Source organism: Tachypleus tridentatus, unplaced genomic scaffold (assembly GCF_004210375.1).
Source record: "Tachypleus tridentatus isolate NWPU-2018 unplaced genomic scaffold, ASM421037v1 Hic_cluster_2, whole genome shotgun sequence".
In the NCBI taxonomy this organism is placed as follows: domain Eukaryota; kingdom Metazoa; phylum Arthropoda; class Merostomata; order Xiphosura; family Limulidae; genus Tachypleus; species Tachypleus tridentatus.
In genome coordinates this window covers 28,992,441-29,020,332 of record NW_027467782.1, presented here as the reverse complement: position 1 = coordinate 29,020,332, position 27,892 = coordinate 28,992,441, and the positions used below count along the sequence as shown (strand labels likewise).

Sequence of the window (27,892 nt, the reverse complement as noted above, 5' to 3'; positions counted from 1 at the left end):
GTTGATGTCACGTGGTGTATGGTAATATTGGTAACGTAGAAGAGCAGGAGACGCCGAAGAGAACAATATCCAGGCCAAGCACATGTGCTGACCTTTTTATCGACATATTAGTTATAATAAATCGTACTGAAATAAAACACTCCCAACCTCTACAAGCGCAATGAACTTTCAACTGCGCCACCATGTAACGCTTTGGTGACAGCACTTATTATGTCGTTTATTTAATTGGTCACGTTATGGCATGTTCTAGAGTTTATGTGTTACAAATACGAATACCTTCTTCGTGTTTTTATAGGAAATCTTATCGATTTTTTAAAATAACCAAATCTTTATGCACTGTTCACATTTTAACGAGCGCTAATTTAAATGAGTAGCGGCTGAATTTAATGATAAATGTAATACAAATTATTGTAATATTACAACAAGAATGGCCCGGCATGGCCAAGCGCGTTAAGGCGTGCAACTCGTAATCCGAGGGTCGCGGGCTCGCGCCCGAGTCGCACCAAACATGCTCGCCCTCCCAGCCGTGGGGGTGTTATAATGTGACGGTCAATCCCACTATTCGTTGGTAAAAGAGTAGCCCAAGAGTTGGCGGTGGGTGGTGATGACTAGCTGCCTTCCCTCTAGTCTTACATTAATAAATTAGGGACGGCTAGGTGCAGTGGGCTAACAACCTACTCACTTAAAAACCTTAAGAATCCGCAAGTAATTGCGGGCGGCCCTATGTTCATTGAAGAAATCGAGTGGCAGATGATGATGATGATTACAGTAAGACATCGAGGCACTCATATTTCTTTGTAGTAAAAACATGAATAAACCTGTCAAATACTTATTATTTAATGTATTTAATATTTTCTGTTGAACTTTATAAAATACTGTATTAAAAAATTGTAAATACAAACTATCGATACACAATATTAATTGAATAGTAAATATTTAATATTACAGACAACTAATGCTGTATATAATACATCTTAGAAAATATTTAATTTACAAACGCTTTGCTACGTTTTTTTAAATCTGAATACTTATACCGCTAGAAACAGGGTTTCCATAATTGTGGTGAGTAGAGTAGAGATAGCGCTTTGTGTAGCCTTGTGCTTAATAACAAACAATAACGAACCCCTGACAGAACATTTGACATTGCACCATTGAACTTATGAACAAAGTTAAATCTCTTACCCAGACAAAGGATCAATGTCTCATGTTTTATTATAAATAACATCTCTTGCATTATTCTTTGCTGTTGGTAAAACATCAATCCATTTAATAATTACAAAAATTAAAAAAGTCAACACAAATAATTCTGACAGTTAGTGCACCAATCATCAATAAATAATTTCACAGTTAACACTATATAACAAAATTTTTATTTTTTCATGTTCCTAGGCAGAAAGTGTTATTTCCCAATTTCTTATGCCTAAAATAAATGGAAAATACATATTTTTCTCTTCAAACTTTGCTTTGTGAACTGGGTAATGAAATTTTCAAATTTACCCATTTTCTAGAACATTCTAGGTAGATTCAGTCCTGAATAACTGATAGAGAATTTTCTTCAACCTACAAGAATTTTCAAGAACCTTGTAGAATTTTCTAGAACTTTCCATAATAATATATATACAAGGGCTCACCACTTCAGTTTAGTTCTAGCTGCCTAAGTGAACACATAGACCTGTATGTGGCTGATTTATCAAGACAAGAGCAGAAAAGTACTCTGTGACAGCATCTGCTAAAATGTGTGAAACCTATAAGGCATATTTTGGCATTCTTGTTGGAGATAAAGACAAACCCTAGGCACCTCATTTTACCTTTGAGCACTGCAAAAAACTCTAGAAAGTAAGACAATTTTTGCTTGCTTGAATATTAAGACTTTATATTATACAAATTTTAGACCTTTTAAAATTCAGTGCTCCTCAAAGAGGAATACAACAGCATCAAAACTTAGCTAGAAGCCTTGAAGTATGATGAGTATAGCTGGAATGTTATTGGAGACTTCAAAATGGTGGCATTTCTGATGGGTCTCCAAGGAGACTTTACCAAGTTTCTCTGTTATTTATGCCTTTGGGACAGCAGTGACACCATAGTGCACTACAACAGAAAGCACTGGCCACAACAGATCAAGTTCTCTGATAGCAGGCATAAGGCCAAGTCCAGAAGGTGTTGTTCCTACCATTGTACATAAAATTGGGTCTTATGAAACAATTTGTCACAGCTCTTGATAAAGTGTCTGCAGTTTTCAAATACCTCCCAGACATCTTCCCTAAGCTGTCTGAGGCAAAGGTCAAAGCTGGTGTCTTTGTTGGACCACAAATAAAGAAGATTCTGGAGTGCATAGAATTCCCCAAGAAGCTCAGTATGAAGGAAAAGAAAGCTTGGGGTAGCTTTGTCACAGTGGTTTGGGGTATCTTGGGCAATCGCAAGGCCAAAAATTATGTGGAACTGGTTTAGGCTCTGGTGAAGAACTATGGCACACATCAATAAAAAAAATATTTCCAGTAGCTTCCCAGCATAAACACTACTTAGTAATATGGTAGTTGTTTGAAAATAATACATAGCATATGCTTAGTAATAACCTTACTCCATAACATTTTGGCATTTAGCAGTTAACACATAATAATTTTACATTTTATCTGCATTGTCACAATGTAATCTTATGATATACGATGCTAACTGCACTCTGCCCATCACTGGTATTGAAACCAGGTTTCTAGTGGCATGTCTGTAGACATACCACTGGTGGGCCACATAGTGCTATCAAGTAGCAATAGCATGAGAACATTAAACTGATTTGAAAAGCAAAAGTGTATATCAGTTAGCAGTGTAACTCATAGGCTATTACGTATTCCACATATAGAATTTATTTTAGTGTTTGAATATTAGTTTTGTATACTTAATATCACATTCAAATAAAAATATTATAAATTGTGTAAAATATTATTTTCCACATAAAAATAATAAAGGATAATTAGTTCCAAATTTATTTACTTATATTTGATGTATTTGTTATAATGTGGATAAGTCACACACTTCAGGAATAACATGTTATAGCTTAATTATATCTAATTTAAATAAGGTCTCAACTGTCCAGCATTCTTGAATTAACAACTTTAAATATCCAAAATACTAATGCAAATAGTGATAAAAAATGCTTTCTACATCTACAGAAAGTTTTCAAAATGTTTAAAATCACAAATTGAAAGAGACGTTGACAGCAACAGTATCAGATGGAATAAGTAAACAAGTCCTGGACATCAGAAACAATAAACAGGGTTTAACAGTATATATTAAGTTTTGTTGTCATACCACAGCCACAAAAGCAAAGATCAGAGACTTTGTATAAGATCTTTACGTGATTCTCTTTGGGCTCTCCAACAAATTGCTGCAGACTTGAATTGTTCCCAAAACACTGTCAAGAACATCCTTGAGGCCAAGACAGGAATATCTGAACATAGGAATGGAAGAGGTAGAAAACATAAACTCAATGATATTGATGTTAAGTATCTTTGTTTACTCTGCCTTCAGTACAAAGTGAAGACTGTCAATGATGTCAGACATGATATAAATGAACATATATTAAATAACAGAAAGGTGTCCAGGTCTACAGAATCTAGAAGACTCACTGATAATGGAATATTTGGTTGTGTATCAGTTAAAAAACATTTACTTTGATATCCAAATATTGGCAAGATTTAATTTTGCTGAAAAATACAAAAACTGGACTGATAATAATTGGAAAAAGATGTTACGGATGGATGAGTCCAACTTTGAAATATTTGGGTCAAAGTGTAGGTAACACATCTGGCTGAAGACAGTAGAAAGATACTTATCTCAATGCATAGTACCTGCCACAAAGTATGGTAGAAGCAGTGTGATAATTTAGGGATATTTTTCTGCTGAAGTGATAGAAAACATCTGCAAAAGATATGGAATAAAAGACCAGCACAAGTACAATGATGTATTGATCCAGTAGGGTATACCCTGTAGTTTGCATGTTATTGGTAAAGCATTCTATTAGCAAGATTATAATGACCTGAAATGCTCATACAACCTACGATGAAATTACTTAGCTATAAATTAAGCTGCTGAAATCATTCAAATAATGCAATTACCTCCCAAAGATCCCCAATCTCAACCCAATTGAGCAGATTTGAGATTTGAATGATTAAAAACTTGACAAATCAAGAGTTACTTGCAAAGAAGCTTTATGTGAGTGAATGTCAGGAACGCTTGAAGTAAAATATCAAAGGACACTTTCATTAAATATCTTACAATAATACCAGAACAACCATCTACAGTAATTAAAGCAAAAGAGAGACAACAAAATGTTAACTGTTTCCTTAATCAATCACTCTAACTATATTTCAGTTGTGCTGAGTTAGAATAACAATAAAATATTGATGTTTAATATGGGATTCACCTTCTATTGTTCTTTTGGGACAACCTGAAATCTATTTTTGACTTTGTCCTAACACATTTCCACACTTCTGTACTACAAGTTAACACATGTTACAGGGAAGAGAATTATAAAGATAGGCTGATAAATGAATTAAACTACAACTCTCTACCAACACAATTTGTATAAACAAGGGCAAAGTTAGAGTACTGTAAATTTGACTTGCATTGTGAAAGAATCTATAGGGATTCATACTTAACCATTCCTCTGTAAGAAAATGTTTTCAAGCTTGAAATTTCTACTGACAAAAATGTTACATATGCTTTATCATAAAAAGCATCAAAAAATAACATTACAAAAAAATTAACTCTCGACTCATTAACAGTCTTACAAGAGTCTTACTGTAATTTCTTGAATAATTCCCAATTTTATCAGTGATACAAGATATTACAGAATGTTCTTTACTTTGGAACTAAACTTGAAGAGCAAAAAATAAGATTTTCTACTTGTTTCTCAAACAATTGGTGAAATTCTCCATTAATTATTATAAACAATTTAAACTTCATCATCACCATTTTTAAAATATTTGTTTTCTATTACAAGTTACCAGTACTGATAATAATATCATTTACATTTAGAATGTACGTTTTTTAGTGGATTTTTTTATTTTTCTTTCACTCATGGATCTAAAAAGTATTAAAAAAGATAGAATGACATCTTCATTATAATCATATTTCCATAAATATCCATAAATGGTCTTTCTTTACGAAAATTGACATAACCCACTAACATAATTTATATCATTATTTTCATAATGAACGACATTGTACCTCTGTCATTTTCTCTTTTTTACCTGAAGAACTAATTGGTAAGGTTCTAGTGTAACTTCCTCCTCAAGGCATTATATAGTAAATTTCATTCATAGCAACATAAATTGGCAAGTTTGATATGAAAGATGTGCAACTCATAATAATTTTATTATATATATATCTATCAGGTATTTAACAATAACATACTATGATAAATACATCTGCTATTGAAGAAATGTATAGAAATAGAGCAAACAGGTAGTAATTCCTACTAGCAAAAGCATACACTAACTTTTATATGTGTGTGTGTACAAGTTATTAGTATTCTTTTTGCATGGAATAGTTTTTTTTTTATACACATATTAAATCATCCCATAAGTAATGTTATTTTTTGGGATAGAATAAATGTAAATGCATATTTCTTGGCTAAATGAAGTTATTCTCAAAGTCACAAGTTATATGGGATGAAATAACAATATTCAGAGTAAACCAATTTGTTTTTTTACTAATTTTTGTTTTATTTATTTTACAAGCCCCAATTATCATGGAGGTGTCAGAGGAGCACATAAAGAATATAATGTTTTACAACTTCAGAAAATGAAAGAGTGCTACTGAAGAACCATTCAAGATGTGTACAACAATGACATTCTGAATGTGGAGAAGTGTCAAAGATGGTTCAATAAGTTTAGAACTGGTGACCGCAGTCAGCAGATTTAGGTGCAGCATGTGAGGTCAGTTACGATATTTCGTTGATGACAGCGAAATCTGGCCGACCGTTCACCGTATGATTACTGCATCGGAAAAATTATGTCCGAAAGCAGTTCGCAAGCTACAGACGGTGGCTTTGAATCATATGACAGTTCAACGAAGAATTTCACACCTCTCAGCAGACGTGACAAGGCAGCTTACAAATAAAGCAGCCAACCTTGTCTACAATTTGGTCAGTATGAGTATAACTAATACAGTTAGTTTAAATAAACTTACAGTTTGACTCTTTAATTATAAATCTAGCGACTAATAATTTTTAATAACATGATTATAATATTTCTTTTTTGAACAATTTATTACTTTTCTTACTATAAAGATTTTGGAATTTGATACATAAACGACATGACTATTAACACAACGTTTTGGGAAAACATGTAACCTGTTGGTCCACCTCGGCTGTTCCATAAGTAAAAAGATTTAAAACCAACCCTTATCATTCATATACTAATGAAGCTTTCTTTTGAACTCACTTATATTTACTGCCACTACAACATCCAAAGATCAATCAAACTTTTATATTTCAGCCTCTCCTTATATGACAACCCCCTCTATCCCAGGTACCGTAGTAACCAATAGGCCGGGTGGTTAAGGCACTCGACTCGTAAGCGGAGGGGCGCAGGTTTGAATCTTTCACACCCAATATGCTCGCTCTTTCAGCCGTGGGGTTTTATAATGTAGCGCTTAATCCCACTATTCGTTGGAAAAAGAGTAGCCTAAGAGTTGACGGTGAGTGATGTTGACTAGCTGCTTTCCCTTTTGTCTTACACTGCTAAATTAAGGACGGTTAACACAGATAGCCCTCGTACTGCTTTGCGCGAAATTCAAACCAAAAACTGAACACAATATTCCAAATGAAATCTAACCAGTGACATGTTTAATGAAGTTATGACCTCGTTAGCTTGCATTCAATATTTCTGTAGATACAATATGAAGTCCTGTTTGCCCTACCGCGAGTAACCACACAACACTTGGATAGCTTTAAAGATTAATCACTCATTATATCATAAATCATGTAATGTCATATATTTGATGTTTTGTAACTGTTACAATAATAACACTTTAACAGTAAGCGAAAATTACGCGTTTAATGATTTTATTCACTATAATTTAAGCCAATCTTCTACTGTTAAACTGAACGACTCTTGTATATGGGACTTGTATATACAGATTTGTATCAGACCAAGGGCTTTTGCCTAAAATATATAAACTGACGTAGCCCGTTTTTGTTTGCTCTTAAGTTATATAATATACCTGCCAGGCGAGTTGTTTAAAGAACTTTTACAACAATAATTGTGATTATCTAACAAGCATTATTGTCAAACAACAATATTTTGTAATAAAAATCGCGTAACCTTTAACCTTCTGTGGGCTAAGCAGATAGCCCGATGTGGATTTGCTGTAAGAAAAACAAACACAGACATAATCTTTGGATTTTTTCCATCTCCTTTTAAATTTGTATACTTTGAATTCAAATCAAAGCTGTTTCCAAATTGAATTGTAGTTCTGTTGTGTTACCACAAATGTTCCACCTTCTAGTTTCTGTACTATGTCAGTTTTTGGCGTTTAATATGTAAATTTTTATAATACATTATTTGTCTAGTATCTCTGTTGCCTCTGAGCATTATAGAAACACGTGGTTACAATATTAATATTATTAACAATGATTTAGTTTCTTAGCGACACAGAAATTAGGAAAATTTTATTACCTTCGTTACATAAAACGATTACATTTTACTGCAAGCAGACATTAAATTCTAGTGAAGATGAAATTATTTTACAGGCATTTATTTTTATAGCACTAGGTGCTGTAATAACCGCAATGCCCGCACAAACAAAAGTTACACGTGAAGATATTAAACTCGACGCCTTGAACAGCTTATTTTATTAAGTAGTTAATATCTATTACTGAGTATATCTTTAATTTTGGGCCTGACATGGCCAGGTGGCTTAAGGCGTTCGACTCGTAACTTGATGGTTGCGGGTTTGAATTCCCGTCGCACCAAACATGCTCGTCCTTTCAACCGTCGTGGCTATATAATGGTACGGTAAATCCCACTATTCGTTGGTAAAAGAGTAGCTCAAGAGTTGGCGGTGGGTGATGATGACTAGCTGCCTTCCGTCTTGTCTTACACTGCTAAATTAGGGACGGCTAGCGCAGGTAGCCCTCGTGTAGGTTTGTGCGAAATTAAAAAAACAAAGAAACAAATCTTTAATTTTGATCTAAGTAGATATCTTCAGCTGTCGAAAGTTAGTGTTATACGTGTCAATGAAAAAGGCAAAATTCGAGAATAAATACAGCACTGCGTATTGTTCTCTCTCTTGGGATTTGGGTATCATATGGTCATGCAGTGTTGGTTGGTGTTAGTTACTACTTTAGGGTCAGAATGGGATGAATTTACTCCGACCCTTTTATCATCAATGCTCATGTACTGGTATACATATATAGATTGTTTGTTTTGGAATAAAAAATCAGACTAGCCCAAGAGTTGGCGGTGGGTGGTGATAACTAGCTGCCTTCCCTCTAGTCTTACACTGATAAATTAGAGACGGCTAGCACATATAGCCCTCGAGTAGCTTTGCGCGTATTTCAAAATAACGAAAAAAATGAATAACTGGATCCCATTGTTTAAGTTTCAATGCTCTTACCAAACAATTGTACAGTTGTTGTTTATTAAACACTCGAAACATTTTAGGTTTCTTTGTTCTATATTTAATGTTTTACCGTCAAATAACCTTTGCATCAAAGCTGAGAAAGTAACACAAACAATTTGCCGCTGTCATCAAACAACCATCGTATATTTTAACCAGCCCTCTTCTTCTCATCTGCAAAATGAACCGACACAACGGACGTAACGAGATACGTTGTGTATAAAAAGTAATAAGATACGTTTCTCAAAACTCACATGTTAATAATTATATTTCAAAAGAGATCGCTTACCACAGGAATAAATAAGATGATTTTATGATCATGCGCGTTTTAATTTGATCAATTATAACTGAAATAAGTTATGTTTCAAAGTAAGGATGCTGCAATCAAAACACTTTACAAATACTTCTGTATAAAAAGTGTAATCTAGAAAAATCTTGGCAAATACATCTATTTTTAACTCCACTATTACAGAATTTAAAGAGCCGTGAGCAAGTTTCTACAGCGGCCCGGCATGGCCAGATGGTTAAGGCACTCGACTCGTAATTCGAGGATCGCGGGTTCGAATTCCCGTCCCACTAAACATGCTCGTCCTTTCAGCCATTGGGGCGTTATATGTGACGGTCAATCTTACTGTTCGGCGATGCGTGGTGATGACTAGTTGCTTTCTCTGTTGTCTTACGCTGCAAAATTAGGGAGGGATAGCGTAGAAAGCCTTCGAGTAGTTGTGCGCGGAATTCAAAACAAAAAAATATTTTATATTGTAATCAATCACGAATAAACACAATGATATACCACCATTTGTTTTTGGTTCGACAAAATGATTTTTACAATTAAAAACACGTTCGCAAACACTGTAAACACCACTACACAGGAAATCTGAAACTAATTATCGTTTAAGATTGATTTAATGAAAACAGATTAGTATATGTACCTGTATGAAAGTTATCATTAGCTCTGTCTGTTCTTAATCGATTTACGGTAACTTTCTACGGATATTAAATTTGAATTAAAAGAAACATTGGTCAATGGGTTCGTTCGATAATTTCAAAGAAAAGACAAGGATAAACTGTATCATCTCAATTAGTTTCTCCTATTGGATTGCAAACCTGGAGCTCTGCAGGTCGAGATTCGTCATCAAAAACCATCAAACTTCTGAGAGGAATACCTGAAAACAAAGACGTAATATTTAAGTCAGTTATGAGAAACACATATATAGGTCTAGTTATAGTTCTAAAAGACCGGAGTAGATGTTGAATTGACAACACTAGTACTCGGTTGATCCTAGCCCAAGTGGACCAGCCGATTAACCCTGGTCTACAGGAACTCAATGTCAATGACGAGGCAATAGTACCAAGTTTCGCACAGGGAGCGTGTTGTTAGGGGTGAGTTGCTATGCCGCCATGTCAGGTGACCATGTTGTCATAGTATCAAATTTTGTCACCACAGTGTGCGTTGCTATGTTGCCAAGACAGGCTGCCATAATGAAGGTTACATAATGATACCACAAAGAAAAAAATGTGTCTCTAGAAAGCCATGCATTATACAATACATGTGTCATCATGTCTATAATTAAGCACTAATAATTAAATTCATTGTTCTACACAAGATGCTTAGTTCTAATTAATTAAATAACTTATGATTAATTCTTTGAATTAATGATTGTTAAATCATCATAAAAGGATGCTTATCATTAAATTAATTACATTTCCTTACCATTTAAATTGTCCTGAAAGTAGAATATTTTAGTTAAAATTTACTCATTCAAGTTGTTAAAATTTCAGTGCTAAATTATAGAATTTCCATTCTTAAGAGGCTTTGATCTTACTCAGTGCGATGTGTACAATAAATCACGTTTATTCAATTACTATTATTTTAACGACTTACTATAGTATCGTACACAAGTCATCAACATCTATATTTTTATGTTAACATACATTACCTGCCATCAATAGGTTTCCTTCTAATTTAGTATAAAAACATAACGTAAGGCTTTGTTGGAAACTAGTTTACAAGCTAATACTTTCACCTTCAACTCAATGTTCTAAACTTCTGAATTAAACTATTTTGCTGTTATATCATCGCAGCTGTCAAAAAAAGTAAGCCTTTGTAATAAATCAACATGAATATTAAGCATTCAACATAAGCACCAAAGTTGACCCAAGAATCAGACGATACTTTTGTTGTTTAGGAACGATACATATTCAAGTCCCCAACGGCTTAAAGGTAAGTTTTAAAAATTATAACGATAAATATCGGGATTTAATACTGTAGTTAGTAGAGCACAGAAGACAAAGAAACAAATTGTTTTATGCCTTATATTTCTTTTCTTTGTTTTTTGTAAAATGTGTTTTCTCATAAACTTTAATTAAATGACAAATAATGAGAGACGCGTCTGTAATCTAGTCAAACCTCCTTTCCTGAATGAGTCAATTCATTTGATGAATCATTTCCGAGCAAAGACGACGTTTGCTTACGTTAGCGCTATCACTTACGGCGCACAGAAAACCAGAAACACGGGCCAGTAATATTCCATTTGTCATACATCCACCAATTGGATGTATTGGATGTATTATTGGCGACAAAGTTATAAGGCAGATATAATCATTTTGAATAAAGGGTAATAATTGTCACTATAATTATTAATTTTTTACAAACATGGAATATATTGCACTTTTTGAAACTCCGATTGTGAACATTATATGAATATATAAGGTGACAAATATCACTATGGAAAATATTTTTATACTTTTTCTTGTTTCTGGGCAGAAAGTGCTATTTCCCAATTACTTATGCCTAAATTAAATGGAAAAGACCTATTTTTCTCTTTAAACTTTGCTTTTATGACCAGGGTAATGAAATTTTCAAATTTACCCATTTTCGACAACATTCCAGGTAGATTCAGTACTGAGTAGCTGATAGAAAATTTTCTCGAACTTACAAGAAGTTTCAAGAACTTTCTAGAATGTTGTAGAACCTACAAGGATAGTCAAGAATGAAAATGTGCAAGTCACAAGTCTAAGGAAGCTTCTTCACTCGTCAAGATGGGCGCTGCTTCTGCTCCAATGTACCCGGTCTGTGCGAGACAATTGGAATTGCCAGTAATCCGAACGAGAGATACCCCTTCGTTGATAGCTCATCTTGAAGCCTCAAAGCTGTGCTGCTCCATAACGGGAATAAGTTTCCGTCTTTTCCCCTGGCTCATTCGGTGCACCTCAAAAAGGGATACAACAGCGTCAAGACCTTGCTAGAAGCCTTGAAGTATGATTAATATGGCTGGGAGGCAATCGGATATTTCAAAATGGTGGCATTTTTAATGGGTCTCCAAGGACGCTTTACCCAGTTTTTTCTGTTATCTTTGCCTTTGGAACAGCAGGGACACCGCAGCGCACTGCAACAGGAATCACTGGTCCCAATGAATGGAGTTCACTGTGGGGAGGCACAATATCAAGTATGAGCCACTAGTGGACCTCCAGTAGGTGTTACTCCCACCATTTCACATAAAATTGGGTCTAATGAAACAATTTATCACAGCTCTTGATAAGGAGTCTTCAGCCTTCAAGTACCTTCGAGACTTCTTCCCTAAGCTGACTGAAGCAAATGTCAAATCTGGTGTCTTAGTTGGACCACAAATATAAAAGACAATGGAGTGCCCAGAATTCCTCAAGAAGCTCAGTTGGAAGGGAAAAAAAGCTAAAAGGAGCTTTGTCGCAGTGGTTTGGGGCTTCTTGGGCAATTACAAGGTTGATAAGTATGTGAAAATTCGTTAAGGCTGTGGTGAAGAACTACAGCAAAATTGGCTGCAGGACGTCCTTAAAAGACCATATCTTAAAAGTACATGTAAATATTGATTTATATGTTGTTTTATTCAGACTTTATTTAATTAAAATGTGCAAATTTGCCCGTTTTTACATTGAAAATAGGTTAATTTCTATATTTCATTATCCAGGTCACAAGAGTAAAGTATGAAGGGAATAATGGCCATTTTCTGTACTTTTACAACATAAGCAATTAAGAAATAACAGATACTATCCAGGAACAAAAGTTGTGTTACATAGTGTAATTCAATATATATATCTTACAGTGCAATATTTCTCATTTCTAGAAAAATGCAGTTGAATTACATATATGTATATATATGTGCGTGATAGACGTCACGCGATTTTGATGCATCGTTTCAACAGTTTCTGAGTCTGTCAGTCACTGTTAGCGCGCTTTTGCTATTCAATACGAATATTCGACCCCAAGATAGTGATTGGCATGAGTTTAAGATTTATTTCAGTTTTATGATTTTTTTATAAAGTTTCAAACATACAAAAGGAACTCTAGACTTAACTAAATAATTCTCTCTACTCCTTCAACATATTTTCCCGTTAAGTTCATTTTATCTCAAATAGGAACTTTTATTTTCTAATTGTACTAACCAGCGGTTGGTTTGTCAGTAAGTGGATTTCCAGTAGATTCAAACACGTCATTTGTTCGCCAATAAACAGTGCATAAAAATACAGGAACTGTTGATACGATATTCCTTTTATCACTATCCGTCGTGTGTCTGTGATTAAGGCTTGGTTTTCTTCTCTCATTAAAACTATAGTTACGTAGTTATGTAAAACAGTGCATAGGTCATGAATGAGAGCGACATGTCTTTGTTGTCACTTTTTAGGTATTTAAAGTAACTACTCCCTATGAAAATTCAATGTACATACATTAAAATGCATTATTTCTAACTCATGAAAAATGTAGTTATATTATATGTGTGTGTGTGTGTGTAATTAAGGCTTAGTTTATTATAAAATATGTAATGTCTATAATCTGCTAGTTTGGGTGGTAAACAATCTGTGTGAAGACATGAATATCAAAGTGCAGAAAATAAACTTTACCAAAAGAACCAAGGATCTTATAATTTAACGGTGAGATAATTTTTGTATTTGTGTTTTGACTCTTTATAGTAACATATATTAGAACCATGGTTGTCAGCTATATAACTGCACTATTCACATCAGTGAAAACCACGCTAAAATAAACTAAAGACATAGAGTTTCATTTCCATAGAAACGTGGCAGCAATGCATTATGTGTGGTTTTCTTAAAAGGCCTAAACTATATTCAACAAAATTATTTCTTCTACTTCTTTGTTTCTTTTTCTGGGTTTATAGATAATCACGATCAGTTCTAAAGATGAATTTTAAATTTCTCCAGTTGGACACAGTATATTTGAAAGAAATAATTCAATGCCTTAACAATAGGTTTCTATTATTATTAAATACATGGAAAGTAAGGAATTTCTGGAATAACTTTTTCTTTTATTCCTCTCTTCCACATTTAATGGATAACCAAAAAACATTGACGTAAGGTTTAGTTGCAGTTAAGGAGAGATGAAAGCTAGTTCCAGATTTAAGGACGTAAGGTTGAGTTGGAGCAGGAGCAGAAGGGCTAGTTGCAGATGTAAATATGTATGGTCTAGTTGTGGTTGTAAGGACGAAAGATCTAGCTATGGTTGTAACGATGTGAGGTTTATTTGCAGCTCTAAAGAGATAAAAGTTAGTTGTAGTTGTAAGTAGATAAAAGCTGTAGCTCTAATCGTAAGAATGTATGGTCCAGTTGTACTTGTAAAGCGATAAAAGCTATAATTGCAGTGTAAGACCATATAGACTAGTTGTACTTTTAAGTACTTAAAAATTGTTTGTTATTGTAAGGACTAATGAACTAAAACTGTAGGTGTGATTACTGTTCAATATGTTGGGATGTAAAGGTTCGTCGTGGTTATACAGAAAATAAAAAGCACGTTATAGTTGTAAGTAATGTTTAACTTCTAAGGACGTAAGAGCCAAAGATGTAACATTGGTTCAGGTTGTAAAGACATGGAGCTAGTTGTAGTTGTAATAACGTGAGATATTACTAAATGAATAGCACCTTGTTCTTGAATAACGAAGACGTTATAAGATGTAAACATATTTTAACATTTTCCACTGAACCCGGATTGTATATTATGTAGATGTATTACTACACAGTACTATACACACGTGTTACGCCACTGAGGCGACAAAAGAGAAAAATATTAGACATTTCAAAGAGACGTCTCCTGGTACTTTTCCGTCAACCAACAAATTCACTCGAAACGCCATACACTCCTTCAAGTCGATGGTGAAACAAACTAAAACCAATAAGATATTCGCAAAAACATAAAATCCAATGTGACAGTGTTTGAGAACAAGTGAGTGTAATCATATAAATGTTGAATTTTTCAACGATGCAAATAAGTTCATATTTCATTTAATTTTTGTAGGTTAACATAACTTCTGAACAAGAAAACTACAGAGAACTATTAAAAAAATAATATTTCTTTATGATTCAGCTACTACAAACCACCTGTTCACTACATACCTAAAACGTTATAGTTTGCTGAAACTGTTAAAACCTGCTTAGAAGTAATTTCGAATTCAACGGCACAACTACATAAAAAATCGATACAATAAAAGTTCCCTTGCAATATTAAGTAGTAAAGATAGAGCCTTTTTATTGGGTTGGCGTTGGACACTGTACAATTTTCAAGAAAATTTGCATATGTTACATAAGAGAATAAGTGACATATTTTTGTTAACATCCGACACTTTGCGTGCTTTCAGTCTTTGGAGCACCTTAGAAGCCAATGTACCATCGGTGATTCTTGGGCGTCCATCTCCTCTCCAGGTAGCCGTCCCTACTTTACTAGAGAAAGTTTAAATGGAAGGCAACTTGTCAGCGATACTCACCGTCAACTCTTGGGCTACTTTTTTTATCACCGAATAATGAGATGTACCGTAATGTTAGAATGCTTTCACGCTGACAGGACGAACATGTTCAGTGACGAGTAGTGCAACCCACATATCTCGAATTGAACGCCATAATTACCAGACCATGTCAGGCCTACATCCTACTTATGAATATAAAATAAGTAAACTTAGAAACCAGGTTCATTTTATTGTACATAATTGCGCAAAGTATTGTGAAAAAAATTGCTTTTGCGTACCAAAAAGCGTTGTGGATAGTTTAGAGTCTAGTTACCTATTAATTGAGACTTGATGTAACCTAGTGTCAGTATGTACTTTCGGACTAGAATAGCTGTAATATGCTACTGAACAATTTAAGCTGTATTACAAATATATATACTTTTGCGACGTGGAATTCAATACCTGAAGTTAACCAAAAGTTACTTTAACAACGTGTTAAGAAAAAAGTCTCCAGTGAAACAACAACAAGTTTACGCCCTCTTCTTCTTGTCAAATGATGTGTCAAATCTGCGGCAGACATCGACGACCATGGCATGCCAGACTTCTCTGTTGTTAGTGCTCCTTATCAACTCGGCGTTGCTCATTGAGTTCTTGGTGACATAGTTATTGAGGCTGTCGATATATTTAGTTCTTTGACACCCTCTGCTTTTCCTCCCTTCTATTTCTCCACATAGCATCTGTTTCTCTATCCCATTCTTCCTACAGATGTGTCCTAGAAATTCCATTTGTCTCTTTTTTATAGTTTTCATGAGTTTTACGCCCTCACAATACTTAAATGCGGGGTTCGGTTTCCCACAGTGGACAAAATGCAGACAAAACAATTTGTAGCTTAGCGCTCTGAAAGAAAATGAAAAATAACTAAAAATACCAACGTCTCCATCACGGAAAAGTTATGATAAATGAACAGGAGAATCACAAAACCTTGTTCTTATGATCTGGGTGTGAACCTGGTGTACTCATTTTGTAACACTGAACAAGTTTACCTATTTTCTTTGTTACATTTTTTTCTCATAATGCACGACTATGTGTATAGAAGCTAAGAGTTTAAGATTGGTAACTGGAAGGTCAATGTTGAATCGTAATATGTTGCTAAACACGATCCGTAGTTTCCTCTGTTATATATTTTTCCCGCTATAGTACAGCCGTTTCTAAGTGAGTTGTTTTCATATATGTAGGCTGAGATACCTAGAATGGGCATAGATATAGAGAAATTGTGCTAACATTTGATAGTAATATCCAAATATCTATACTAATATATATTATAACACTGTCGTATAAAACACAAGCATGATATACTTTTCATTGTGTTTAAGTAAATATGTATTGATAATTTTTTGGTAAATTAAAATCTCGGTAAGTTAACCAAAGCAACGATTGGTAACCTAGTCAAGCAAATATAAAATGATGGAGTGAGGAAAAGAATTTTGTGCCTCAATAATGTGCTTGTGTTAAAGTGTGTGCCGCGTCATCCTTCTGTTGAGTAACAGTAACAATGTTCTGTTCGGGTGTCACAACGTGATCATTGTTTCTGAATTTTACGTTCTTTGATAACTTTCCTGTTTTTATTTGTAACACCATTCTTTATATAATTTTGTAACAGTGCTTTGTTCATGTGCCACTACGAGATCAATGTTTTGTAGGCTTATAACTCATCGATAACTTTCCTGTTTTTTGATTTATCAAATTCAATTGATAAAAAATTATATTTAAGAGAGAAAACTAGACGACGGTCAGGCACGGCCAAGTGGTAATGGCAGTCGATACATAATCTGAAGGTCGCGGGTTCTAATCCCCATCACACCAAACTTGTTCAGCCATGGAGACGTTATGTTACCCTCAATTTAACTATTTGTTGGTGAAAAGTAGCCCAAGAGTTGGCTGTGAGTGATAATGACTAATTGTCTTTCATATCGTTTTACACAGCTAAATTAGGGACGGCTAGCGCAGATAGCTCTCGTGTAGCTAGGTGCAAAATTTAGAAACAAACCAATCCTTTTTTACTTTTAAGGAGACTGTATTTTATTTCTATTATTTAAAGTTACGTAGAAAGACAGAAAGCACTTCTTACTTGCTTTACTTATTCAAACTTCCATCGTTAGATAAAATAAATTTGTTTAGTAACACTCCCATTACTTCTTTGCTCGTAGGGTCACGGGTGATACATAGGGTTTTGTATTCAATATCGGCACACACAACATGAGAGAAAAATTTAATCATCACCTGTAAATCGAAACAATCATATATATCTAGTATTTAATTCATTTTTTGTGAAACTAAAAAACAAAGAAAAAAAGACTGAATAACGCGATTCTCATTCGGTGTTTACAAGTATTAACACCAGATGTCGTGAACATAAATAATTCTTACCTTGTCATATAACTTGTATATCAGTGTCAAAGCAATATTAGAAAATTTAACGAAAACATAAACTAAGGATACCATTTTAAGCAATTTCAGTACATTAAAATTATTAACATGAATTAAAAAGAAATTTAATTAATACAACAAATGTGGTTTTGTGTTTCACCTTGACCTGGCATGGCCAAGCGCGTTAAGGCGTGCGACTCGTAATCTGAGGGTCACGGATTCGCATTCCCGTCGCGCCAAACAGGCTCGCCCTTTCAGCCGTGGGGGCGTTATAAGTGACGGTCAATCCCACTATTCGTTGGTAAAAGAGTAGCCCAAGAGTTGGCGGTGGGTGGTGATGACTAGCTGCTTGCCCTCTAGTCTTACACTGCTAAATTAGGGACGGCTAGCACAGATAGCCCTCGAGTAGTTTTGTGCAAAATTCATAAACAAAACAAAAACAAACAGTGTTTCGCCTTTAAAACACAACAAACCTCAACAGTGCGAAGAATGGTAAAAAATGGTTTCCTAACGTCTTTCTGAAACACAAATTTAAGTGTGGTTATGGTTCTATAGTAAAATATGTCATAATGTCAAAGGCGAGTATTTGCTAATTAATTCGAGAAGTTGATTGTAAATTTATTTTAAGATAATAGAGTACAGGATATATTAATGAATTCCAACTGACAAAAACAAGTTTTACGTTGTAATGAATAATACCTTTATGGTTTCGGTAGATTAGTTGTTGAATTTTGAGCCAAAGTATTCGACACGGAAGACAACACAATTACTGCCACTCTGATTTATCAACAAATAGTGATACTGACTGTCGTTTTATAACACCTCACTGCCAAGGGTAAAGAGTACGTTTGGCAACGGCTTTGATTCCGTAATTTACGAGCCAACTTTGCTCTAATTATCAGGTTAACGTTGCAGAAACAACAGTATGAACAATTATGTGAAGCTAACAGAGAAAACTTAGTAAAGCTAATGAAATTGTATATACTAATTTATGTTTCATTTTTATGTTTTAACAGAATGATAGACGGGATTTAAGATTAATTTCAAGTTACTTGATAAATAGGACCCATGACCTGTATATTTATTTCTGTAATTACACTCCTTTGAGCTGCAAACAAGTTTTTTTATCGAGAAAAGAAGGAGAAAAAGACTTGTATTCCATTTAAAGTCTTTCTATGCACATTTCACGCCTTAGCATTCTATTAATTAAAGTCGGAACAGATCGAAAGAAAGTCCATTATTTATCATACCATTTCTATTGGTTTATAAGTAGTCATAGTCCCATGGTTAGACTGTATAACAGAGGGCAATAAAATCGGTTTATGTCGTCAATGAAGTGTTGTGGTAAATATAAATATCACGTAAACTATGGATGCGTAAAAATGCCATTTGACACTCACAAATCTATAGCCCAGAGTCCTTTCATTCAATACCAAAATTCGTCAGTAGGGCGGTACGATGAAAAATAAGTGTGTTCTGACACATTTATATGTGTCGCATAATACTTTGAATGTTACAGGTTACAACGAAAAGCTGGCAAAGTATCGTGAATAAGTCGACTTGTATTTTATAATTAATGTGCTGTGCGATGTTCAATTCTACAGCATCATTCAACATCCAACTATAACATCTTGAAACTTTATGGACACAGTGATAGGGTTTTGACAATTTTCTTATACCTCCATACGTATGCTTGTGCATCAAAAGATATAGACAAGTTGGTGACTAACAGATTAAGAGTATTCTTAGATTAAAGAATGTTAAGTCTAAATTAGGTTTCATAAAATTGTGTAGGAAATTACGCGTAGTGGTTGTTGAAAGACATAAAAGAAAAGTGTCGAAGGTAAAACCGTTAATAAATTCACTTCAGATATATATATGTATATTAACACATAATATATGTATATTAACATATACTACAGATATATATATGTATATTAACATATATACAGATATATATATGTATATTACATACTATATATATGTATATTAACATATACTACAGATATATATATATATATATATATATACAGATATATATATATGTATATTAACACATACTACAGATATATATATGTATATTAACACATACTACATATATATATATGTATATTAACATATACTCTTGTCTATACAACGTTTCGAGCAATGCCCTCTCCAGGTGTCGCTAACCAAACAGTATATTTGCTGATGTTCGGCAAAATTATACTTAAGAGACTCAAGTTGGTTATTAGCAGAAAATTTTAGAGATACAATAAGTTGTAACACACAAAAACCAGTGGCCAGACACCTCAATTTGCACAACTATAGCCTTGGTCATTTCAGTACACTTGTTTTAAAGAAGGCCCATACAAACCAACATAACCGTAAATTACAATAAAACAAAATAAGTTTCTACCTGAAAACTTTTCTCACCAATGAACTTTCAATTTTAATAACATTTCTCGCTTTAGTTTTACGAACACTGTTGTTGTTGTTTTGAATTAAGCATAAAGCTACAGAATGGGCTATCTGTACTCTGCCCACCACGGGAATCGAAACCTGGTTTTTAGCGTTGAAAGTCCGCAGACATACGGCTGAGCCACTGGGGGCGTTTATGAACATTTAAGTGACTTTACACAGTGAATTACGTATCTAACAATTCGACGTTTTTAAAATAATAATATATATAGTGATATATATGTATATCCGATGTGTTTATGGGCACATGCATGTACAATAATTATATCTGGATGTATCTATATGTGTGTGTGTGTGTGTACATAAATATATTGAAAGATATTGTTTGTTTTTACGTCCTATTGTTTCAAGTGTTTATAATATTCTTATACATATTCATTTGTTACTCAATCAAACGACCTTCCATTTATAATGTTTTCGTTTACGGATTTACTGTTTAGTTAGTGATACCTGAAGAAGGATATTGTCTAAAACGTTGTATCGAGAATAGCACAAAAATAAAAATGTATGTATGTATTTGCAGTTAACTTCTTGATGATTTTACTTTCAACGTTTTTCTTTTAAGACTGAAATATTTGAGTCTTAGCGACTGATGTTATTAAAACGGGGAAACGGGTGTGGTATCATCAGCCATAACTGTACTAGTGGCAACATAAGCAATATTATTGTTAATGCTCGTAGAATTCGTAAACTTGGCCAGGATGTGTTTGATACTGGGAAACCTCTTCTAAATCAAAAATGGAATACTTATACAGATTATGAAACAATAAAAGATTCTATTTATAAGGATGGTGATGCAGTTGAAAGAGGAAGCGATGATGAGACAACTTTTCTCTCTGTTATAAAAACTGTATCAGAAGATCCAGGAGTCAAAGTGTCAAGGCTTCTCCCAACAAAATATCTGCCAGAAGCAAGACCAAGTCCTCACGTAAATTATCCAGTTCATCATCTTGACGCCTCAAATAATAACGAACAGTGAGGTCGTTTTGCATTTAAGAACGAAAATAGAATCCCACAAGATATTTCGCCAATTGGTAAGAAACCGGATATAAAAGGTCTGTTTCCTTTTACAGAAGAAACATTTGTGAAACCAGCCATTCCTGTTGACAACGAGTTTGAAAATGAGCCCATTATTACGGACCTAAACGAAGATGAATGTTCAATTCCGATAGTCTGCAAAGGTGAAACACTTTTTGTTCTGGTTGCTAAACGAATAATTGGATTCTTGTAGGGACATACATTGCTTACCGCATGACGGAAGAGGGTGAAGGAAGTTATCTGATAGAAGAACCTAAGAACATTCAACTGGGCAATCTTTGTACCCCAAGTAAAAGCAAGGAGGTCTACATTTAACATATAAGCTCTAATAATCATACCATGTCTGTTTGTTTTTGTGTCAACATTTTTATTTACATTCATTATTATACTTTCCAAATTTTGTTAAGTGTTCAATAGATTACTTCCTCTTGTATTTAGACCACAAATTAAGTAACTGAAACAAGTAAACACTTAAATAATCTGGGAATTGACGATGTATAATTATATCAAATAAAGAATTTGAATGTTGAGCTATTGTCACAAAACCTCTGTTTTCTTTTAACCTTAAAATGGTGGCCATCATCAATTGATGCTGCTACATTCATGCTGTTTAATGGATAATTAGTCACTTTTTATAGTAAATAATTATTTTTCACTACTGCCAAAGTCGTGCATTTTTTTCAAAACAGGATTAACTGAACTTAGCCTCGAAATCAAACATGAAGTTAAAATCATGGTTGGCATCAAGCATTTGATAATACTACGACAAATTACACAATGTTTTGTTTTCAAAGTGTGCTGGAAAAAGTGAAACGGTGTCTGTGAAATCAAACTGGTGTCATAAATAGGTCATGTAGAAAACATATAAACTGTCGACCGACATATTCAGTATTACTTTTTATACAAACATTTACAGTTTTCATGTTGCTATACCTTTTAGTTCTTTTCCTGTCATACCGAACATGCTCGCCCTTTCGACCGTGGAGGCGTTATAAGGTGACGGTCATTCGCACTATTCGTTGATAAAAGAGTAGCCCAAGAGTTCGCGGTGAGTGGTGATGACTAGCTACCCTCATCTAGTCTTACACTGCTAAATTAGGGATGGCTAGCGAAGATAGTTCTCTTGTAGTTTCGCGCGAAATTCAAAATCCAAAGAACAAGAAATAAACTTTTTCTTTTAAAATGTTTAAGCTATTTTCTTGTAGTAGTACAAATGGTTGGTAAGGTGATAAAGTGTGCTACTACTATTGAAGAACAATTGATGAATCAGATATTCTGGTTACAAAACACAAGTAGAGGATTGGAGAAGGTTTAATATTTATTCCATGTGTTAATATTCACGTATTTCTAAACTTTATTTCTGGTGATATTTCAGTAAGATAAATATCAATATTTGTGAATACATTTGTCTACCTGTGTTAATTATTCTTTATTTGTTGTCACTTGTTTTGAACAATTATGGCTATAATTATGTAAATTATTCACACTTGAAATTAGGGATAATTATGCCAGAGCCTTGTCATTTTCTACCTGATTTTTTAAACCCACATATGACACAAGATAGTTCAGCAGTTGGAGAATAAGGATGGTTATACTTGAACTGTGGGATCTCTGACCTGAGTTTTTAAATCCATGTTTCACATAAATTACTGCTCAGGTTGAAAATACGAAATAAAGTTTCTGAACTGCACATTTTGATCAATTTTATTAATATCATTTCACCCAGAATTAGGTTTATGGTTTTATATCAACATCAGTTTATTTATTTAATTACTGAGCTGTTTATCATCAACCTTGTGCAATAAGTGAGCGAGATGGACAATGACGTCGTGTCACATTGTTTTGTTACACTGACACTCAATTGACACAGGAAGAACATCTTGTGGTTTTAACATTTGAAAAGTTTTATTTATGACTTTCGGAATTGTATATCAGACATTTAGATGTACCACTTAAAAATTAGAAAATAAGACATTTTACCATATTTAAATGAAAAAAATGCTTACTCAAATCAATCACATGGTAAAATATGGTTATAATATTTTCCATATAGTTTCGCCAAATACTGAGATGTTTGTTTGTAACCTGAGCTACATGCTAATTGCATTGTTTCCGATGGTAGTTTGCAGCCAAATGATTTATATATGTGAGTACAGACGAATCTGTTTGAACTCAAACGTCTCAGTATTTGTCGAAACCATGTGGAAAATATCATAATCATGCTTGGATCTGTTTTCCGGAGTTTGAAAAATTGATAGTAGTGAGCTATTTATACTACAAATGAAGAAAATTAATTGCTACACTAGCTGAAAATAAACATACAAAGTTACCCCACACCGAGACAGTTCTATTTTACTGTATATTTGAAGTATTAATATTTCTATAAGGATAATAAGAATATATATATATATACATACCTAATCATACACATGAAACCACGTTAGTAAATCATAAAAGTGCGATTAAAAATATACTTAAACCATTGGTAAGTGTGAACAATTTTAATATTTTAAGTGTGATAACGCATTATTTAGCTTTATGAGCTAATCCTCTCACAATATCTTTGTTTTAGATTCAAAGTTTTACAGTGGGTTATCTGTACTGTTCTTACCGTAAGAATCCAACCGTGTACTTAAGCTTATCACTATACACCGTATGGTTGAAAATTACGAAAAAATATCAATATGGACATTGAAAACTATATGAAAAATATTGAACAGTACGTAATAAATACATAGATATATGTATAACGAAATACTTTTAGCCTTTGAGCTCACTGAGAGTAATCGAACCGCTTATTTTAGCGTTGTAAATCCGTAGACATATCACCGTACCAGTAGGGAACAAATACTTTTCTTTGATTGTGTGTTATAAAGACAGAGACACACAATGGTCTGTCTCTACTCTACAAACTGTAGGTATGGAATTCCGATTGCAATAAAATATTATTTTTGGTTATTATATAACATTGTTACCTGCTGTTGGCAGTAGTGGTGTTTCTATTAATGTTTGTGTTTTGTTTCTATCTGTTATTTCTACTGTTGTTTTGGTAATGTTGTGATGTATGCTGTTTAATGTGGTTTTAAGTTCCTTATATTTACCACATTCTTTGTAGTTTACCGGGTGTATTTACTTCAAATTACAACAATACAAATCTTCATGTTTCATCAGATAGTATGTATTATGATGATTTTTACCACACAATATGCGAGAGATTTACAGGCTGCGGTGATGTATCTGTAGTGCTGTTAATTAAGTTACAATCTGGAAGGGTCAGGTGCGATTTGGACCTCTTCCTTCTTCCTGTACTGTATTTTAAACTGAAAAACGCTAGAGAAAATTCACGAAAACCTGACAGGAAATTAAATATTTTAAATTTGTTTCTATTTCCATTATCAGGACCATGATTATAAATGTAATATATTTCGTGTTTCATTACCACTTTGCTTTATTTAATCGTGCATATCACTTCAAATAGATCACTGGTAAATTATCACTTATCACAATATTATGAGCGGAAAATAAAATTACGTATTTCATATTGAATGTGTAAATATTTATAGTATATTTAATGCCAGTAAAGTAAGCTCTGGTAAGGGGTAATTATTTGGTTTGGAACAAACAAAAAATCATAATTGTTCCAATTAAATATAGGATTATCAGTATCAAATTTTAACTAAGTAAGTGTTAAAAAGGAGTGATCTTTAACATCCGCGGAACTTGAAATTATTTTAGGCAGGATTAAAGTACACTAATGTATGATATCTCCCACTTCTTTATTACTGTATTTTTGTGCTCCAGCAATACCAAGTGTGGTGTATAACCGTTTCAATTTCATTACTTATCAGAACCTCTACGAGCTTACCCTCAAATACAAATTATTTTAGGCAGGGTTAGAGTAAATTAATCAATTAGAATTTGCACGTAGTCAAATAAATCAATTGAAAAGGTTTGTTTCATTGAGTCGAAACCTGTAATTATATCTCAAATCGATCAAAACAAGACGGAGATATGAGCTCAAAATTTGTAGTTGAATAAAAAACAAAGAAAGGAAAACTCAAACCTTTATATGAGCTGTTATACGACGGCTACAAAACACTTTTGAAATAAAATATTACAACAAAGACTTGAAAACTGGTTTCTGCATGTTCACCTATCATCTTAAATCTTACGCAGTTTTCCTAGTTTTCATTACTAATAAGAAAGGTTTTGATTCTACCATCTAAGGAAAATATGAATAATAAATTAAGAGTTGTGAATCAAAATAGATACCAAATGTAAAGAAATTGACATTTTTGTTTTCAAATGTTATTTTTCCCTTTTCTATGAACAAATAATGATATTAAAATAAAATAACTGATCACTTACGTTAATGTGTATTGTACTTACGTTTCTGATGATATTCATGTTGAAACACATTTTACTTATATTAAAAAAAATTCACGTGATAAAGTGACCACAATGTGTATTAAATCAACAAAACACATGTAATAAAAATAAATTAAATTATAGATAGCATAAACAGAGTTTTAGTTTACTTTTAGCACAGCCATATTAGTTTCCTTTTTCTATAAATAGATTTATACCTTGTATATAAACCTTTGGGCGAGTAAACATAGAACAACCTAAAGTTAACGTGATCAAGTTAACTAGGCAAACTCATTCATGTACACAGTAAAACCTCTCTGTATTTTAGTACCTGTTGAACTTTGTCCAGTACAGGGCACGGCAAGTTCAATTAAGTATTGGTAAACATGACTGTTCTATAACAAGAATTCATCCATGAACTTGGCCGTGTACATTATCTATCAGTTCTAAGAGGCGTGCGAACACCCGGAGCGTTATACTTGCCGATGAAATTTTATGACAGTTCGTAGCAATGTATAGGGTTATTTAAATCCAGATTAATTATTATTTTTATTTAAAACGTTGTTAGTTCAACATTCCTTTCCATATCATCAAACTACAAAACTATCACTCAAATGAGAAATAGACAAATCAGAACACAACCTCCCGCAACCAATCTATATGATTTGAAGCTCGTTAATTTAGAATTTGGGGTTCGAGTACTTTGGCGGATACAACTCCTCGTATACCATTTTGCAGCTTTTTACTAAACAAACAAAAATTGGAGAGAAATAACACACTACAAAATAAATTTACACAGAGGGACTATCTGGCTACGTTTACCATACATTTAACAATATAAAAGGCAATTTTTTCTTAACTAAAGCTCATAATAAACACTGGCAGGTATCAAACACAACTTACATAACTATACTTTGTATTCATATCGGCTTACACCGATACATCTTACGTTGTTTTAGCATTAATAATTACTTGGAAAACTTTATTTTGCAGAGAATTTAACCAATGTCTTCCTATCTTGCCAATGGTTCGAAATACGTAACTTTTAATAACCTTCTACAATATTGTCAAAATTATCAAATTTCTCACAGAGTAGCAGGAAGAAATAACTATGTAAAATATGAATAATTACCTCAATAATATTTTAAACTGTAGATTACATTTTTGAAGCTGAAATTTTCTTTTTTGACCCATTATGTTATTTCATAGTAATACACTAACAATATAGTTAATAATAGTATTAAATATATTAGTTCCTTTAATTTGTAATTGTGAAATGTATTATTAGTTTATTACGAAGTACAGTGTACCATGAAGTTGTATACAAATAAATAAATCACCACAGAGACTAGGTAATTCTTACGGAACCTTAAATACGTGGTAAAAGCTTTAAACACAATCAAGTGTTGTTTACAATAGAAGTATTTGTTAGTTGGTCAGATTATGCTTATATATCTTTAATATTTACTGAGAAATGTTGCTGTAAAAGTATAGCCTTAAAGACACAATGCCTCTCACTTGTTCAATGGAAGGTTTCATGGAATTATAATCCTAAAAACTGTGTTTTGATACCTGTGGTGAGCACAACACAAATAACCCATTGTGTAGCTTTATGTTTAACAACAATAACAAAAAAGACAAAGATTGAATGAGTTAAATTTTGTTAAATAATGTTAAATATTGGTGAAATTTTCAGACATCCATTTATTTCTTCATAAATTTAATAATCTGTTGAGACTAGTGGTTCTATTTTGTTCTTTTAGAGTAAATACACGCACGTCGCTGTACCTTCAGTAATCTTTGTCAATAGTAGTAAGCATTACAGTCTTCTTAAAACCTGAAACATTCAACAGACAACTTCCTGATACAATACTGGAGATAGAGAACCAAGAGAAGTAAGTGAGCTTCTAATACAGATTTGTAAGTAAACCATAACAGTGACAGTGATAGAAAATTAAAAAAATGTCATTATTTTTAACTTTTTGAATTTAAAATAATTATTGTCAAGATTACTTTTTACTTCCGATATACAGTTCTAGAACATTCGTGATAAATTTATTCTGCCTGATTGTTCAGCGGTAACTTTGAAAGCTCGTAACGCTGAACTAAAAGATTTGACCGCTGTGATGAACACAACTCATATGGTCATTTGTGCAGCTTTGCTCTGAGAAAACCAAAACCAAAACAAATATATATATAAGTTAATTCTGTAGATTACAATAACAAAACCCTTTACAATAGAAAAGATCTGATTTTGATAATTACATCGTTTC

General features: G+C 33.3%; 1 protein-coding gene across 1 annotated transcript; it reads left to right on the top strand.

Moving 5' to 3' along the window:
- The first annotated feature begins 3,046 nt into the window (after positions 1-3,046).
- On the top strand, positions 3,047-21,730 carry LOC143242983 (uncharacterized). The gene is made up of 2 exons (XM_076486595.1): positions 3,047-6,142; positions 21,001-21,730. Exons 1-2 carry the CDS (start codon positions 5,987-5,989, stop codon positions 21,190-21,192), a joined length of 348 nt encoding a protein of 115 aa, XP_076342710.1. The 5' UTR covers positions 3,047-5,986; the 3' UTR covers positions 21,193-21,730.
- The last annotated feature ends 6,162 nt before the right edge of the window (positions 21,731-27,892 follow it).

Excerpts from the sequence above, each read along its gene's own strand:
- LOC143242983 (XM_076486595.1), top strand. The coding sequence starts at position 5,987 with ATGATTACTGCATCGGAAAAATTATGTCCGAAAGCAGTTCGCAAGCTA. Across the intron at positions 6,143-21,000 it reads CCAACCTTGTCTACAATTTG|GATGGTGATGCAGTTGAAAG; the intron begins GTCAGTATGAGT and ends TCTATTTATAAG.